At 43.6% G+C, this 19064-nt stretch overlaps 1 protein-coding gene across 2 annotated transcripts in view; it reads right to left on the reverse strand.

Moving 5' to 3' along the window:
* Positions 1 to 19064, reverse strand: part of LOC121552009 (sodium-driven chloride bicarbonate exchanger-like) — a 70494-nt gene that overhangs the window by 33723 nt on the left and 17707 nt on the right. Inside the window, exons 1-5 of one of the 2 annotated variants that reach the window (XM_045210364.1) lie at positions 15783 to 15997; positions 7876 to 7957; positions 1555 to 1698; positions 1110 to 1248; positions 17 to 177 (exon numbers count right to left, since the gene is read on the reverse strand). In XM_045210364.1, coding sequence (XP_045066299.1) covers positions 17 to 177; positions 1110 to 1248; positions 1555 to 1698; positions 7876 to 7957; positions 15783 to 15833 — 577 coding nt within the window. In that variant the 5' untranslated portion in view covers positions 15834 to 15997. Of the gene's footprint in view, positions 1 to 16; positions 178 to 1109; positions 1249 to 1554; positions 1699 to 7875; positions 7958 to 15782; positions 15998 to 19064 lie in introns of those variants that run through there. The other variant, XM_041864728.1, reaches the window with a different exon arrangement.

The following is a 19064-nucleotide window of genomic DNA, read 5'->3' on the forward strand; positions in this document are numbered from 1 at the left end:
CGCTGCTCTACAATACCTGCTACCTCCTCCACGGAGTTGGCCCTCATGTCTAGCAGCACGACGCCATTGAGGATGCAGCTGCGCAGCTCGAACAGGCTGTGCAGGGACAGCGTGGCCACGTAGGGCTTACTCCAGCGCTCCCCTCCATCCTCCACATCCTCTTCAAACTTCAGCCACCTGTATGAGGGACAGAGGCCCAGTTTCAGTCAAACTGTTCCAGGGGACTAGGGGATAGATGACAGCCAGCTGTTCAGCCATCTGGAAGCCCTGTACTGATAGAGCTCAGCTTACACAGACGGGGACACTAAGAACATATCGATGCTGTGCTGGAGTCTGGTCGAGCGGTAATGCTCTCGACTCCGCTGTAGTCTGTGCCCTCCCTACCAGTCATTCCTCCTTAATTGACTGCCCCCGGTCCTGTCTAAAAACCAATATAAAAGGATGTTTGGATTTCCGATTTGGTAGGGACTGACTGACTGACAATCCATGTAAAGGTGTATCAGTCAATATCAATGTGACAGAAAGTACTGTAGTGTAGAAAGCCCAACAGGATATTTATCCAGTCCAGACATTATGCTTGTTTACTACAAGTAGAGGTACAGAAATGTTTACTACAAGTAAACAAGCGTTAGTTTCCCTTTAAATCTGGGCTCCCAGATCTCATGCACCAGACTTTATGCACCAGACTTTATAATTAGAGCTTTATTTAGCCCATCCATCCCCAAGGTCTACAATCCCTCTTTATGTAACGTTTACTCTTGCTTCTGGCATTTGGATATTATCACAGAGAATAAAATTAGAAATAAATAAATCATATCATATATATATCAATGCCATCACTTAGCATGATTAAAAAGCAACCTATGGACCAACATGGAATCCCTAGGATGTGTCATTGGAATTGATTAAAAGCTTTCAGTAATCAAATCAAATCAAATGTTATTTGCCACATGCGCCGAATACAACAGGTGTAGATCTTACAGTAAAATGCTTACTTACAAGCCCTTAACCAACAATGCAGTTTTAAGAAAAAAAATGTTAAGTAAAAAACAGATAAGTAAAAAATCAAAATAACAAATATGACAGGGGTGTGTCATGTGACTCCCTACCTGGCTGTTTCCCTCCACTCGGTGTCCTCTCCGTCTTTCAGGCAGATCTCGTCCAGCTCAGTGAAGAGGTCATGGGGGATGTGCTCCTCGTCGTCATCCTCTGTGCCCAGCAGGAACTGCACTCTCTGGGAGGGCGTGTCTGGAGCACAGGGTCAGGTAACGGCATCACTTACAGTATTGTCTGCCATACAGACTCCCTGACTAAGGAGCTCTGCAGCAGGTTATGCACATACACTTTTGGGCAGTGTGTCAGTGTGTGGACAACATCCCCTATGCAGCCATATAGACATTACATATTATTACAGAATCCTATAACTCATCAAATGATAGAAATATAATATATTGTAATAACAAACAAAAAGGAAAATGGCTTTATTCTACCCAAAGGACCAGACAATCCGGCTGCTGCTTTTAAATGGGCCAGCCAGACAGTGGCAATACTTACTGTATGTGGGAGATTCTCTTCCATCGTCCACTCCAGAGTCCCGCTCCCTGCTTCTCTTCCTGTGTCTGTGTCCGTGATGTCGATGTCTCCGGTGGCTCTTCCTCCCCATGGGGACATGTACCCCAATATAGAGTGTCCTGTGACCTAGATGCAGCCACCGGGATATGAATAAGATAAGATAAGATGATAACATAAGAAATTGAGAGGTAGAGAAATAATTATATTCAAAGAGGTCACTGATTAAGGCTGCCCATTCTGTTTGTATTTATGGGTCAATATCAACAGAGATATACCCACAACAAAGACAAACATTATGGATTACACTTTACTTTCTAATCAGCTATAAGTAAATACCAGCTTACATACCAGCTATAAAATAAAGCATTACCAAATTGCATAAATATATCTTAGAATAATCTGGATTTCTGCTTCCAAGGTCATGCCACCAATATTTCATTGAGAGATACAATAACCTACCCCACATCTCTCTGACATTAAACAACTGCCATGTATGCAACCCTTTACTGATGTCATTATTTTGTATCAGTGGAAAATACATCTCTAGGAATGTATTATCTTCAACATCTGCCATATAAGTACTATACAGGCCTGGTCCCTCTTACTGTAAAATCCCCTAGTGCATCATCTTGTACGATGAATAAAACATTTGTCACCTAAAAATAGTGAAACGATTTGATAGAAAGTTACGGAGTATATTACATGAATGGCAGTAAAAAGACTGTGCGAGGTTGAAGCATGTGACTGTCTGTTAGAAAAACATGATAAAACGTATAAACTGGGTGGTTCGAGCCCTGAATGCTGATTGGCTGAAAGCTGTGGTATATCAGACCGTATACCACATGTATGACAAAACATGTATTTTTACTGTTGGTAGCCAGTTTATAATAGCAATAAGGCACCTCAGGGGTTTGTGGTATATGGCCAATATACCACGGCTAAGGTTGTATCCAGGCACTCTGCGTTGCGTCGTGCATAAGAACAGCCCTTAGCCTTGGTATATCGGTATATACCCCCTTGTACCTTATTGCTTAATTATCTATCATTTACCGTATTGTACAGATTAATATTATGAAATTGATAAGTAATTCACCTTGGTCTCATATAGAAACTAAACCATTTGGTGTTGACCGGGATCTGTGCAACCAGCCAACTGCAGAATGGGGAGGATGATGAGACAGCAAGGAGTTTAGATGAGATCTGCAGCAGGCAGCAGGGGTGGACCGTCGCCTTGCTGATATCAGTGAGACTGAATGGATGTGCTGCTGTGACAGTGTAAGGGTAATCCGACCTGACTCCACGCCTGCTCTCGCCTCGGGGAGAAACACAGCTTCTTGTAGCCTGGGGCTACAAGAAGGCAGCTAGCAGCCTCTGCTGTTCAAACCAATCCCAGTTATCCCACAAACACTAGGGAATCATGGCTAATCACTTCCTCCATTTACGCAAGTACTGGGAACTTCCGTGCTATGATAAATGTATAGCTGGAAATTAAGATGAAATGAATTGTAAGTAACGTTCTTGAAAGCTCAGCATAAATATATAGTTCTGTACACTCTTGCTTTGTTACTGGAGCAGTGTGCTTTTGTGTGCATATGTGACTGTGAAAAGTATGTGCATGTGCGTTCATGCATGCGTGTGTGTGTGTATGTTTCCATGTGTATGTTTCCATGTGGGTGTGTTTGTGTGTGTGTGTGTGTGTGTGTGTGTGTGTGTGTGTGTGTGTGTGTGTGTGTGTGTGTGTGTGTGTGTGTGTGTGTGTGTGTGTGTGTGTGTGTGTGTGTGTGTGTGTGTGTGTGTGTGTGTGTGTGTGTGTGTGTGTGTGTGTGTGTGTGTGTGTGTGTGTGTGTGTGTGTGTGTGTGTGTGTGTGTGTGTGTGTGTGAGTGAGTGAGTGTGTGTGTGTGTGTGTGTGTGTGTGTGTGTACCAGTGGAGGCTCCTCAGAGGAGGAAGGGGAGGACCATCCTCCTCAGTGAATTTCAGAAATACTTAAATAGTGAAACATAAAAAAGTTAAAACTATATTAAATATATTCAGCAAATAATTAATTAAAACACATTGTTTTGCAATGAAGGTCTACAGTAGCCTCAACAGCACTCTCTGGGGTAGCACCATGGTGTAGCTAGTTTCCGTCCTCTGGGTACATTGACTTCAATACAAAACCTAAGAGGCTCATGGTTCTCACCACCTTCCATAGACTTACACAGTAATTATGACAACTTCCGGAGGACGTCCTCCAACCTATCTGTCACGCCCTGACTCAGAGGACGCTTGTATGTTGAGTCAGGGTGTGTATTTTCCTTGCTGTGTTTGTCCATGTTGTACAGTCTAGTATGTATAGATCTATGTTGGCCTGTGTGGTTCCCAATCAGAGGCAGCTGTAGCTCGTTGTCTCTGATTGGGGACCATACTTAGGCAGCCTATTGGCACTAGTGGGTTGTGGGATCTTGTTCCGTGTTAAGGTATGTTGTGTTGTGCTGCCTTGGACTTCACGTTTCGTTTTGTTTGTTATTTTGTCGTTGTGTTTGATATTTAATAAACATGTACGCATATCACGCTGCGCCTTGGTCCGTCCCGTCTGTAAGCGAACGTGACAGAAGATCCCACCAAACGAGGACCAAGCAGCGTGTTCAGGAGCAAACGCCAGGAATTCAACAGGAGGTTACATTAGTAGATGTCCTCCTCGGTTGGGGGAGAATTACGGAGGAGGAGGCCGTCCGTTACCGGAAGGCGATGAAGGAGGATGCCCAGGTAGGAGAGGAGAAACGGCGCCAACAGTGCCGACGACGGAGACCCGAGAGGCAACCCCAAGAAAAATGTTGGGGGGGGCACACGGTGTGGACGACGAGGCAGCAGGAGGCCGTTAAAGGGCGGATCTGCAGGTTAGGAGAGGAGGCCACAATGTTACGGGGGCTATTGGTTCAGAGGGAGCAGGAGTTATTCGGTCAGAGGGAGGCACTACAGGAGGCTATAAGGGAGAAGGAAAGTGTAGAGGCATGGCGAGAGGAGCTGGTTAGGCAGCAGAAGGAGCGGGGGTTAATAAAGGAACCCAGTCCCGCTCCTCGCACCAAGCAAGTGGTGCGTGTCGCCAGTCCGGTCCGGCCCGTTCCTGCTTCCCGCACTAAGCCAGTGGTGCGTGTTCCCAGTACGGCCCGACCCGTTCCTGCCCCTCGCACCAAGCCAGTGGTGCGCGTCGCCAGCCCGGCCCGGCCTGTTCCTGCCCCTCGCACCAAGCCAGTGGTGCGCGTCGCCAGCCCGGCCCGGCCTGTTCCTGCCCCTCGCACCAAGCCAGTGGTGCGCGTCGCCAGCCCGGTCCGGCCTGTTCCTGTCCCTCGCACCATGCCAGTGGTGCGCGTCGCCAGCCCGGTCCGGCCTGTTCCTGCCCCTCGCACCAAGCTAGTGATGTGCGCGTCGCCAGCCCGGCCTGTTCCTGCCCCTCGCACCAAGCCAGTGGTGCGCGTCGCCAGCCCGATCCGGCCTGTTCCTGACCCTCGCACCAAGCCAGTGGTGCGCGTCGCCAGCCCGGCCCGGCCTGTTCCTTCTCCCCGCACCAGGCCAGTGGTGCGCGTCGCCAGTCCGGTACGGCCCATTCCTGTTCCACCGGTGCCTGGTCCAGCACCAGTCAGCTGCTCCACTCCGGAGCCAGAGCAGTCCGCTCCACCGGTGCCCAGTTCAGCTCCGGTCAGCTGCTCCACTCCGGAGCCAGAGCAATCCGCTTCACCGGGGTCCAGTCCAGCTCCGGTCAGCGGCTCCACTCCGGAGCCAGAGCAGTCTGCTCCACCGGTGCCTGATCCAGCTCCTGTCAGCTACTCCACTCCGGAGCCAGAGCAGTCCGCTCCACCGGGGTCTAGGCCAGATCCGGTCAGCGGCTCCACTCCGGAGCCAGAGCAGTCCGCTCCACCGGTGCCCAGTCCAGCTCCGGTCAGCGGCTCCAGTCCGGAGCCTGTGAAGTCCGCTCCACCGGTGCCCGGTCCAGCTCCGGTCAGCGGCTCCAGTCCAGACCCAGACGTCAGCCCCTCTCCAGGTTCGGGGTCTCCCACACCAGGGTCCAGACAGGGCTTGGTACTTCGTGGGAGAAAGGAGAGGGGAAGCAGTGCGCCGAGGTCCAGACCAGACCAGGGGCGCAACAGAGAGGCGGAGAGTAAGTGGTCGTCACGCCCTGAGCCGGATCCGCCTCCGAGGCGGAATGCCCACCCGGCCCCTACCCTGTTATGTTTATGTTGTGCGGTCGGAGTCCGCACCTTTGGGGGGGGGTACTGTCACGCCCTGACTCAGAGGACGCTTGTATGTTGAGTCAGGGTGTGTATTTTCCTTGCTGTGTTTGTCCATGTTGTACTTTCTATTATGTGTAGATCTATGTTGGCCGGTGTGGTTCCCAATCAGAGGCAGCTGTAGCTCGTTGTCTCTGATTGGGGACCATACTTAGGCAGCCTATTGGCACTAGTGGGTTGTGGGATCTTGTTCCAGTTAAGGTATGTTGTGTTGCCTTGGACTTCACGTTTCGTTTTGTTTGTTATTTTGTCGTTGTGTTTAATATTTAATAAACATGTACGCATATCACGCTGCACCTTGGTCTGACCTGTCGATGAATGAACGTGACACTATCAGAGCTCTTGCAGCATGAACTGATGGATCAGAGAATTACTCTAGTCCTGAAAAGCATAAACTACAGCTAGCTAGCACTGCAGTGCATGAAATGTGGTGAGTAGTTGACTCAAAGAGAAAGAAAGACAATATTTGAACAGTTTTGAACAAAGTAATTTCTTCACAAATGAAGGAAAAGCAAGAGAGTGATAGAGAGAGAGATTTTTTTAAACGTTCACTTTCACTTTCTTAGCTAGTGAATGCAGCTAGCTAGTTTAGCCTACTCAAACATGCTATGTTAGTTAGCTGGCTATGGCTATCCAACACTGGAACTCTTCCAAGTCAAGGTAAGCTTTTGGTTTGATTAATTTATTGCAAATGTGGCGGTGTAACTGCTAAACTGCTTGCTGTCCACTGTACTGCATGATTGTAACGGGTTTTCTAACGCGTTGGTTCTAGTAGCTATGTTGACTATGACGTTAGCTAATATGGTGACAACGATGTAGGCTGTGTGTAGCGGTTAGCGGTTATGGTATGAAGGTTTGGCTTGGAAAGCTTTTTTCGCCTGGTCAGAGACAGCTGTTGCGTTGTGCAATGAAGTCCACAAGCAAAGGGAAAAGGTGAGAGGAGGAGAGGGCGTAGATGCGAGAAGGAATTATGATCAAAGTGATCATGCTGTTTTTATGTGCCTGCTATGAAAGTGAACTGTGTTTGCAGGTTATCAGGGGTGTATTTATTCCGCCGATTCTTTTGAAAACGTTTCTTAAACGGAAGCAAACGGAACGAAATGGGGATAAACATACCTGAATTTGTCCAATAGAAACTCTCGTTTGCAACTGTTGGACTAATGATTACACCCTAGATCAGCTAGATGCAGGCTAGAGTGTGCAAGGCTGTATTGAATGTGTCACTGTCTATCACCTTGATTACTCACATTTTTCTCTCGACCTGTGCACCTATGTTTTAAACTTTCATTTGTAGGCTAGGTTGTAGCAACCTCATGATGGGTATAGGGAAACATTTTGTATCATGTAGTAGCCTAAACCTATCGATGTTACATTGAGCTGGGTGAATGGAATATGAATGACAGTCATCCAATATGCTGTAATAGAAATAATGCCATGCTCATAAAAAATACATTTGTCTTCCCTCATCTTAAACGGCACTGACCACCACTGGTGTGTACTCAAACTATGTTGTTCAGATACTGGGATTCTGGCCTGGGGGCTTGTGAGTAACATCACATGGAAGACACCTGAGCACACACTGTTGGCGTGAGCTGAATCCTAGTCACAACACACAGCTCAGTGACCAGCCACTAGAGCAACTCAAGAACCAGGCAAATCAACCTTCACAATGTGTTACTATGTGCTAAAATGAGCAGGCCTTCTCTTTAGTCGTCAGGTCTTTACAATTCAGACACAAAAATAGATTATTTTCAGCGATCTACACACTATTATTGTCATGAGTCACGACTAACCGACCAATCAGAGTATTTTCCTGTCCTGAAGTGCACTGCAGCTCAAACAGCTGTCTTGTTACCACCCTATCTAGTCTCATGGGTACGGTGTCCATATTAGGACAGCCTCAGTCTCAGCAGGAGTAGCCTCAGTCTTGAAAACAACAGCCTTCTCTCAATTGGCCATGTGGGTGGCCTTCTAACCTTCATTCCAGGCTTCCACACAATTTACTTAAGGTATTGTACTTCATAATGTCAATGTACCTTCGAGTTCCTCCTTCTCAAAGTTGGTTTTCAGCATGGACCGGGTTCCACCTCTGTCCACCACAGCCTCTTCATCATTTCTCTGTGAAGGAGAGACAAAGTTCTGTCAGAATTTGTCTTTGGAGAGTAATTCAAATGGTCAGCAAACACTTTGTTGGACAGGCCTCTAAAGAAGCCAAGCAGCCAATGAAAAACTGAAATGATTGCAGTTGTGTAGTGTTGTGCTGTGCTGTGCATTGCTTGGTGGCGATATTGTTCCATAATTGGAACAATTGCAATGTTGAATCCATGTAGTCATTATCTTCCCCAGGATAATATTATTGCTTTAAAAAACACTGGATAATACCCAGGAGTCTCGTTTGGCATGGTTTATTTGAGGTGCACTGAATCACACTGATCGCACTTAGTTAGCAGATTGTAATGGGCTAAAGTGATGCGCCATTAGCCAATACAGGTTAGGTACTGTTTGGCGTAGCACAGATAATTTTTTGACCAACCTTAACTTGCCGATACTTCCTCAATTCCCGACTTGGAAGACAACCAATGTTTTCTAAACGTACATGTCTAGTTGCAGGGGGTACATTTGAATTGAATTACATTTGAAAATGCTCCGTTATTAAATAAATTAAATGTTTTGCTCCATGAAGTAATCCAACGATGTGTACGACGCCATCTTGTCTATTTCAAATCTTCTCTCATTGATTGAGACAGGTGGGTGTCCACCCCAAAGTGCTGCATGTCATGATGACACTCACCTGTCTTGATCAATGAGAGAAGATTTGAAATAGACAAGATGGTAGTACCTATCTAATAATTCCTATCAGCCAGCTGGAACAGAGTCATGGTCTGACTAGGCAATATTTTAAATAGCTACATCACACTTTGGTTAAACAGAATAGCACATTATGCTTGTTGTCTTAGCTGCATGCACATGGTAGCCAGGTCACCTAGGCATTTCAATGTTCCAGCTCAAACAATAATCTACTCGAGGGTCAACTAAAAAGTACTCAAGGTATAGTTTTTTACATGACCATGACAGATGTATTCATTACTGACAAATAACATTGACAGACTTACATAGTATCAAGAATGATAAACCGGCACATTAGCTCCTATAAGCATTGGGGCTATAGAAGTGAACGAGGTTATAACATAAAAACAGAAAGGGTATATAATACCTTTGTGAGAAGTAAGTTGACCTCAGAAAACGTCATTACATGGTGACAGCTGGATAGTGTAGATTTACACACAGTGTTTCCTGTTTGGAAAAGCCCGAGTCTGACTAAAAGAGCCTCTTCTAAAAACACTTATCAGAGTGAACAACCACTCAGTCCTATTGCGAATGAACTGTGATGCAGTTACTAAACACATTTTAACACATTTGGCACCTTACACCACACAGTCATTGTGAAACGAATCCTCTGCTATCCAGAACCATAGACGTGTCTAGATTAAGTGTGAAAGTGTCAGATGTGTGGTGCTGATGAGAAGGAGACTTGGGGAGATTAGTGGTGAATGCTGCTGATATGATGACCGCACATGTCAGAGAGAGAGAGAGAGAGAGAGAGAGAGAGAGAGAGAGAGAGAGAGAGAGAGAGAGAGAGAGAGAGAGAGAGAGAGAGAGAGAGAGAGAGAGAGAGAGAGAGAGAGAGAGAGAGAGAGAGAGAGAGAGAGAGAGAGAGAGAGAGAGAGATTCAGGGCTGGGTGTCACGACACAACAAGATGCTCACAAATCTAATTTAAAGACATTTCCCCTTCGAAACCCTAGGAATTACAATCTCCAACTGAGCAGTCTTTGTCCTGAGCAGTCTTTCTCCGGATGTGATGTGTTATCAATCGTCTGCTCCCAAACATGACAGTTATAGTAAATCACAAGGTTGTACAATAGTTATAAATAAGTGAATTATGCTTTGTCATTGTTATGACTTGGGCTATGGTCTCAGGGTGGCTGTTATATTTCGAAGTCCAGATGTTATGTTGCTGCTGCAAACAATAAGAACTTACAAATAGCAGAGACGCCGCAGAAATCCAACAACCCAACAACTTCAAGATGTCTTACCCCTGCTTCAGTGGAACACAAACCCTACATGGTGTGCTTCTTTTCTGTCTGTGAGCCTATGTATGAGTGTCTGTGTGTGTGTCTATGTGTGATTCTGTGTGTCTGTGTGTGAGGTGACTCATATACAGTATATAGCATATGGTACAACAAACTACCGGATCATTCACATATATCTCCGTGCATTCATCAAGCAAGAAAATTAGCAACGTTCTGGTTAATGTATGCAGGCCTATCCAATGTTGCAGTATGTTTCTGACAGTCCATACTGATAAACCAATCAAAGAGTAGACCTGTTGAGCAGTACTGACAAAAACATCCAATGGCACTTTGTAGGGGGCAGTATCATTGAAGTGCTGGCGTAGCTTACTAGAGCCTTCCCACAATTCACTGGCTCTGCCTGTTCCTCCATCCTACAGTGTAGAAAGGGCTAGTTGTTGAAAGGGCTAGTTGTTAGAGGGAGTATATCTTCATCTGGCCATGCTTCTCTCTCTGCTGTGTGCCACTCTCTCTCTCTCTTATGTCTCCTCAAAGGCTTCATTGATGCCGGGAGACAGACAATGTATGTATCTCTTGCAGACGTCACTGAGTGGGCTGGTGACGTGCACGCTCCTGCTCCATCCTGCAGTACCAGCCCCCCCCCCCCCCCAACTCCCCCCACAGCTCCTGGGAGTTTTGGTCATATGACCTCCCAGCTGACACCTGCATACATTAGCATTAGCACTCATTACCATATTAAGTGAATGGAAGGCGCTCAATAAGGCATGTTGAAACACATAGAGTTGTGAACTACTGCGAAGGCACAAAATAAGGCATGTTAAAACACAGAGCTGTGAACTACTGAGAAGGCACTCAATAAGGCATGATAAAATATATAGCAGTGAACTATTGCGAAGGCTTGAGCAGAGCTGTGATGATGATTCAGTGCCCTTGTCCAGTTAGCTCTGTGTCTGGGGAAATAACAGGTCGTGATAGAGCTGGCCAATGTCTGCTAACAGAGTAGCAGTACTAGCAGAAGCACTTGTACTTTTAGGGTTTGTGTTCAAAATAAATGAGTGACATTTAATTTGTATAAGACATGATCCAGATCCCTCTTCTCCTGACATAAATACTATCATTACGGTGTCAGCCTGTCTACGGAGTTTTGTGACCCAAATAGCTGTCTTCGCCCTAACCACAGAAGTCCAAGGAGTGTTCAGGAGAACTAGCAGTAATAACCTCATTACTGACAGTGTACAAAACATTAAGAACACCTTCCTAATATTGAGTTGCAAGGTCTGGCCTGTCAATAGTACTACAGTTTGTATACAATTAGTACACCCTGAACACAATCAATAAACAAACTGGATCCCATGTCTCACTGCTTCACTGTAACAACATGGACAGGGCATCATGACATGGATATCACACAAAATTTTTCCATGGGTAGTAGTTACTAACTGTTACGAGTGAACTGAAGCCAATTGAACAAGTTATACTATATTCTTTAAATACAGTTATTGCACCATGTTCATACTAAGCACAAGAAATGTGAAACACTGACAAAGTTACTATGTTGTACATCTGTGTACACTAAGAATGATAGAATCAGCTTTATTTGGATGTGTTCTCTAAGATGGTCAGAAACTGACAGATTAAATCTACTTAGTAACCAAAATAAGTAGATTTATTACTAAAAGATTCCAATGTATAAACCAAACAATGTGCGTGAAAACCTTGCTGGATGGCAAAAAGCTAAATTGAGCTTTGAAGACAGCACTTTGTACTGCTCTGATTCTTCAGTCAGGACTATGGCCTCTCACACAAAACGCTCTCTAGTAGGATGATGTCATGTGCGTGAACAGGTGGGGCTTCAGAATGACTCAAAACAGAGACCAAGAAATGACAGAAAGCAAAGTTCAGAGGTCAAAGACCAAGTTTTCGAAAGCATTGATGACATCTCTCAAGTCCATGACTGCGTCCCGAATGGCACCCTATTCCCTATACAGTGTCCTACTTTTGACCAGTGCCCATTGGGATGCAACCAATCTATTGTAAAATAGTGTGCTAATGGTCTGGTATCATCAAGTGCAGTAGGAGTAAACCCAAGCTGTAATTACAGTGCAGCAGCATATCTGTGTAGAGCAAACATCTGGGCTTGGGAGCATTACAGTACACATCACACGCTACTGTAGTACTTCAATGATGCAGCAGCACGCTCTGCTATTAGACTTGCCACTCCCAGAACACAAACACAAGCATAGAGGTTTATCTACAAATGACATCTACAGTTTAACTGAAGTGTGTGTGAAGTGTGTTATCATTGATTACCTGTGCTGTATAGATATAGCATTTCTATTTCACTCTATGGTTTGCCTTGGTACATGCTTTCCTGAAACCTGTCTTGGACATCAAATCCAAATAAAATAAAATGTTATTGGTCGCATACACATATTTAGCAGATGTTATTGCGGGTGTAGCGAAATGCTTGTGTTCCTAGCTCCAACAGAAGCTCTGGCCCTGGACCAGCGCTAGGACACAAGGGCCCATTTGGATGCTGAAGGACACTGCTGTCCGTCCACAGCTGCAGTGGCATATGGTTCAGTCTCCGTGGCCAGGACCCAGGATGGTAATCTGAATGCTAATACACTGGAGGGCTCAAAATATGTGCAGCGCTACAGGATTAAAGTACACACTGCACATTTTGGTTAGCGATATATTAACAGTACATTTACTTACTTAGTCCTCTTCGTCCCGGGTGAGACCTAAGGCTGCACAGCACATTAGCTTACATTAAAATGTGTTATTACTGTATTCAGTTTTGTCTGTGTGCATCCGGAAGTGTTTGTTTGTCGTGTATAGCATTCTTTGCTGTTTGTACAATATAGTAAACCAAGGCATGTGTTGTTGTGCGTGGAAAGAGTTAATGTCATGTAAAACTGTTTTAGGGTTAATCTACTTTTTCCAAAAGCAATGGCTTGTGACCTATTTTCCCCAACTAGAACACCTCTCTATGTGGGGTTTCTGGCTAACCTGGTGGGCTATATCCAATACTCCTAATGAGAATGACGTTGAGCATTGCAGTAGCAGCATGACATACTGTAGGAATGAAAAACAAGAGAAAAAATATGGCCAAAGATCAGTAGGCTACAATAAATGAACAACAGTGGTGAAAATGGAAGGGTGATGATGTTGAATAGTGTTGGCCTAACTCGTACTGTATGAGTGTTGTGCATTCAAAGGTAAATCCATATTTAAGAGCAGAGGACTGTGGGGGATTAGTGGGGGCAGCCCAAGTGATTTAATTGGATGAGGCAGACATAATTTGAGGTCTGATCCCTGCAGATGGCAATAGTCACTCAGCACCAGCAGCATCATAATGACAACAACACTGTGTTCAGATGGCTCCGGTGTGAAGTTTCCCATAGGTACAGATCTAGGATCAGCTTCCCTTCCCCCAATCCTAACCTTAACCATATGAGGGGGGAAATGCTAAACTGACCCAAGATCAGTGTCTACTGCTCAGATGAGCTCAGCTTTGCATAGAACACAAAGTACATAATACAAAGAATACAGTTGAAAAATATATTGCAAATAGAAATCCAATATGGATGTGTTAAGAGATAGATGGGAGGTGTTGAATGGAGCTGAAGGATGGGACTAATAACAACTAACAACAACTAATAACAACAAGATAACTAATGTAAAGCATACAGTGTCCATAATAAGTATATAGGTTATAGCTTGAGAGCTTTCGTGAAAGAGCACAGTTAGAAAGATATGGCATATAGAAGCAAACTGGATGGACATCATGAAAATGATCAGAGAGGTTGAGGGTAGAGGAAGTTCAGGAGTAAAAACAAACAAAATTTAATTTTTGTAAAATTGACTGTGTCCATAAAATGTAATAATATGCCATTTAGCAGACGCTTTTATCCAAAGCGACTTACAGTCATGCGTGCATACATTTTTGTGTATGGGTGGTCCCGGGGATGTACACTACCGTTCAAAGTTTGGGGTCACTTAGAAATGTCCTTGTTTTCGAAAGAAAAACAATTTTTTTGTCCATTAAAATAACATCAAATTGATCAGAAATACAGTGTAGACATTGTTAATGTTGAAAATGGTTATTGTAGCTGGAAACGTCTGATTTTTTATGGAATATCTACATAGGCGTACCGAGGCCCATTATCAGCAACCATCAGTCCTGTGTTCCAATGGCACGTTGTGTTTGCTAATCCAAGTTTATCATTTTAAAAGGCTAATTGATCATTAGAAAACCTTTTGCAATTATGTTAGCACAGCTGAAAACGGTAGTGCTGATTAAAGAAGCAATAAAACTGGCCTTCTTGAGACTAGTTGAGTATCTGGAGCATCAGCAATTGTGGGTTCGATTACAGGCTCAAAATGGCCAGAAACAAATAACTTTCTTCTGAAACTCGACAAATGAAGGCTATTCCATGCGAGAAATTGCCAAGAAACTGAAGATGTCGTACAACGCTGTGTACTACTCCCTTCACAGAAGGCCCCGGTGCCCAACTGAGCAAGAGGACAAATACATTAGAGTGTCTAGTTTAAGAAACAGACGCATCACAGGTCCTCAACTGGCAGCTTCATTAAATAGTACCCGCAAAACACCTGTGAGGAGTCTGTTTCTCAAACTAGACACTCTAATGTATTTGTCCTCTTGCATAGTTGTGCACCGGGGCCTCCCACTCCTCTTTCTATTCTGGTTAGAGCCAGTTTGCGCTGTTCTGTGAAGGGAGTAGATATTCCATTAAAAATCAGCCGTTTCCAGCTACAATAGCCATTTACAACATTAACAATGTCTACATTGAATTTCTGATCAATTTGATGTTATTTTAATGGACAAAAACATTGCTTTTCTTTCGAAAACAAGGACATTTCTAAGTGACCCCAAACTTTTGAACGGTAGTGTATATATATTTATATGTATGTATGTGTATATGTATGTGTATATATGGATATGTATATATATATATATATATATATATATTTATATGTATGTATGTGTATATGTATGTGTATATATGGATATGTATATATATATATATATATATATATATATATATATATATATATATATATATATATATATATATATTTGCGAGAAAAAAAACATATGGGGGATTGGAAGTGATGCAGACAATTACATTGATGGAAGTTACAATCTATCTGCAATATTAAAGCTGATCTACCCCCTAAAAAAAAAAGTTTAAAAAAAAAAGATTACAATCCTTCAACTTCCATTCACTTTTACCCGCAACAAAGTTGACACCTCTCTAAGACTCAGGAAGGACATCCAAAAACATTTCGCCCTTACAGGCTCTGTAATACAAAATGGTAAGCAGGCTTTGCCTTTGCTGGTGCAGAATTAATATGAGTGCACTCATCTCCTCTCCTGTATCCAAGGGATCAATGGCTGACATCAGCAGGACAGGCTATCTCCTTTCTCCTTTCTCTCCCACCTCAGCCCACTGGCTGCCCCCTATCTCTCCCCTATCTCCTCCTATCTCTGAGAGGTATACTTACTGTACACTTAGATACGACGTTAACTTCGCTATTAACTTAACACCATTCAAATAGTATATTTAATTGTGTTAACTTTGCCCTCATGTTATTAAAGAACAGGATACTGCAAGCATGATGAAGTGAAGCTGTTTGACAATGAGGTGTACAGATATTTCAAAATGTATTTTAGCATAACCAGGAAACATCAGCATCACACACACACCCTTTAACCTTAGATAACCTAAAGAATGTCTGGCGATGAACATCCTCCCAAACACAGAGCAGAACAGAGAGCAGAGCATAGTCATACCGTTTCAGAGTAAACAGAGCACAGTTATACCTTTAAAGAATAAAAGCGACTTTTAGGATCCAAGCCTCCAGCAGAATGCATGACCTTATCCTTAAGGTTTCCTCTTGTACTGCTGCTGAGCCGAGGACAGGTGGCTGAGCTGAGCTGAGCTCCGTAGTACCTGTGCCTCTGCTTCCGGGACAGGCACACACTCTGCAAAGCAGTCTACCCTCTCACCATGCCAGGAACAGCCTTACAAACGTACACTCACACCCTCTGTTGATTCACACAACCTCAACATGTTTTAACAACTGAGCAACCATTTATCCACCAATCCTGCATGAGATTACAACAGTGACATCACTGGTGTCCAGACTCTTATCTAAGAGGGAGGTAGCTGGTGCCAAGCCACTGTGTTTCCCTCTTTTGTATGGCTTTCAGAGTAAAGCCCCTGTAGTAGCAGCTTGCCATCACTGCACCACTCTACACCGCATCGCACCACCTTGACCCGTCAGCTCAGCCACTCTGGCCTGAACTTGCTCTCTCGCTCTCTCTCTCTCTCTCTCTCTTTTATTCTCTCTCTCTCTCTCTCTCTCTCTCTCTCTCTCTCTCTTTCTCTCTCTCTCTGTCTCTCTCTCTCTGTCTTTTATTCTCTCTCTCTCCCTCTCTCCTTTATTCTCTCTCTCTGGAGAGCTCAGGTAAACCATGATGCAATACAAAAGATGGGGAGCCATCACCCCAATGTAGCCAACTAAAACCCTTCTATGCAGTGTAAGTTCAATATTTTAAAGGCCCAGTGCAGTCAAAAACTTGATTTTCTTGTGTTTTATATATATTTCTACACTATGAGGTTGGAATAAGACTGTGAAATTGTGAAACTTATGATAATGCCTTTTTAGTGTAAGAGCTGTTTGAAAAGACCACCTGAAATTTAAGTCTGTTTTGGTGAGAGGGAGTTTTGTTCCAAACTTCTCTGCCAATAACAGCACATTTTCAGTTTTCCTCCTCCCACTCAAACCACTCCCAGACAGTCCTAGCTAAATTCTTCCTTGAGAAATTGCTCTTCGCTAAGAAGCTATTTTTGTATCTTTGTGACCATTTAAATTGAAAACAATCACAGTATTGAGATTTTAAAAAGTCTGCATTTGACATTTACATGATGCATTGCCTACCAGTGCCAGCATATACATATTGAACAATGTTTGTTTGTGTATCAATGCCAGATTGAACAAACTATCTGTGTATCAGTACCAGATTGAACAAACACAACAATGTCACTGACACTGAGATAATTCAATTGTTTAGCATTGATTTTATGAATCTATTTTAGAGACACATAAGCATGTACTTTGATAGACAGACCAGTGAACAGAAACAAAATGCTTTTTCAAGCACATAAAAAATTAATCAGAGAGCTAATTTACCACACTTCTGTTTCCAGGAGTTGACACCTGAATAGACAATATTGTCATTATCAGCATTTCTTAGGCAAGCAAGTCCATGGCAGTCCATGAAACATAACAACTTCAAAAGCAGCTTGGTAACCTGTGTAGGGCAGAAGTTGTGCTCCTCTCCAGTAGTCTTGAGGCTGTGTCCAAAATGCACCCTATTCTATAATCTCTACATGATCAGAGCCCTGGTCAAAGGTAGTATAAAGGGAATTGGGTGCCATTTGGGATGCAAGCTGAGAGAGCCTTTTGGAGAGCAAAGGCCTCCACATGTCTAGTGGGGCACATTCCTGGCATGATACTGTTCTATGCCATATGGTTCATCTATGGTTCATCAATCACATTACATTTAAATGTTTAGTAATTTAGCAAACACTCTTATCCAGAGCGACTTACAGTTAGTGAGTTCATAAATTGTTTTGTTCATACACATCCGTTTGAGCCACCAGTACTTCTCAGCAGGGTTGAGATGACAGTTATGGATTTTAGGCCAAATATTTGCCAGGGGGAAGCCAACATATATGCTATATAGCTTTGAGCAACTACTGGACTAGAATATAATGAAAGTATATCCAATATTTATGATGATGATGCCTCTGAATATGAGTCTGTTATATGAATGCAGTGAATACAGCAAAGCCATGTGGGCAATACATGCAGATTTATACTATCGCTGTTGAAAGGAGGATGGTCTAATTACAGGAAATGTATGAAGACGTATCCCACTGGTCAAAAATTGGTTGAATCAACGTTGTTTCCACGTCATTTCAACAAAAATATTAAATGTGATGACGTTGAATCAACGTGGAAAACTGATTGTATTTGCAAAAAGTCATTAACGTAAGGGAATTTCCTATTTTTTTCACCCGACTTTTAACCTAAATCCAATGGCATGGTGAAAGGTTTTGTTGATTTCACGTTGAATTCACCCTTGTTGATATGTAAATCAAATGTAAATCAAAACTAGACATTGAACTGACATATGTGCCCAGTGGGATGTCATATAAAATAAGTTGTCATCTTCATGAATTCTTTGTATGTATCTTTCAAATTCATTTTTGTTGTGGATTTTTAACACAGTGCATTTTCTGTACATAAAGTACATTTCTGTGAACAACAGACAATTACGTCAATCTGATCTAAATCAAATTGCTGATCAAGTGTGAGCTCTGATTGGATAATAAGCACATCAACATTTTGTGCACAGAGAATAGAGTCAGGAATATAGTGCTTGTGACGTCACGAGAGGCTACACAGCTTTCAGCGGGATTGCTCAAGTAGTGCAAGGAGACAAGGTTCAAACAAAACAAGGATTTTATTATAGGTCTTGGGAAATTAACGAAAATATAACAAAATTCTGTTCTCTTGTGGCTCTTTAAGGGTTAACAGTTCAGGGATGTCTCTTCCACATCCAAAATCATAATTCTCACTCGCTCAGATAACTTTTCCCCAGCCTTACTGTAGTCCACGTTGCAGCTAGTGGCCAACCCAGCAAAAAGTCCTTCCAAATGTCTCTCACGTATTTCCACAGGTGCATATATCCAAAGGTGAGTATTTCCCAAAGGTAAGTATCTCCAAATCCTTATATTCCTCATGGAAGTGGACGTGCAGCACTCTTGTCCTCCAGAGAGCCCAGGTTGGAGACTGTGTCTCTTCCCTTCCCAAACCTTCAGCTCATCAGCTCCTCATTTGTTTCAGCTGCGTGGGAAGATTGGCCATAGAGGGGTGGAGTTCCCGACCCTACCAGCAGATGGAGCCATAGCTGTCTGGGTTTGCAGCCACCTCAGGGGATGTAACGTCCCTCCAGGACACAGCCTCTCGTGACATCACACATCCCCCTCCTCGGGACCGACGTCCTCGTCGGGTAAAGGCAGCGAAGAAGGCA

The sequence above is a fragment of the Coregonus clupeaformis genome, chromosome 4 (genome assembly GCF_020615455.1).
Source record: "Coregonus clupeaformis isolate EN_2021a chromosome 4, ASM2061545v1, whole genome shotgun sequence".
Classification (NCBI taxonomy): domain Eukaryota; kingdom Metazoa; phylum Chordata; class Actinopteri; order Salmoniformes; family Salmonidae; genus Coregonus; species Coregonus clupeaformis.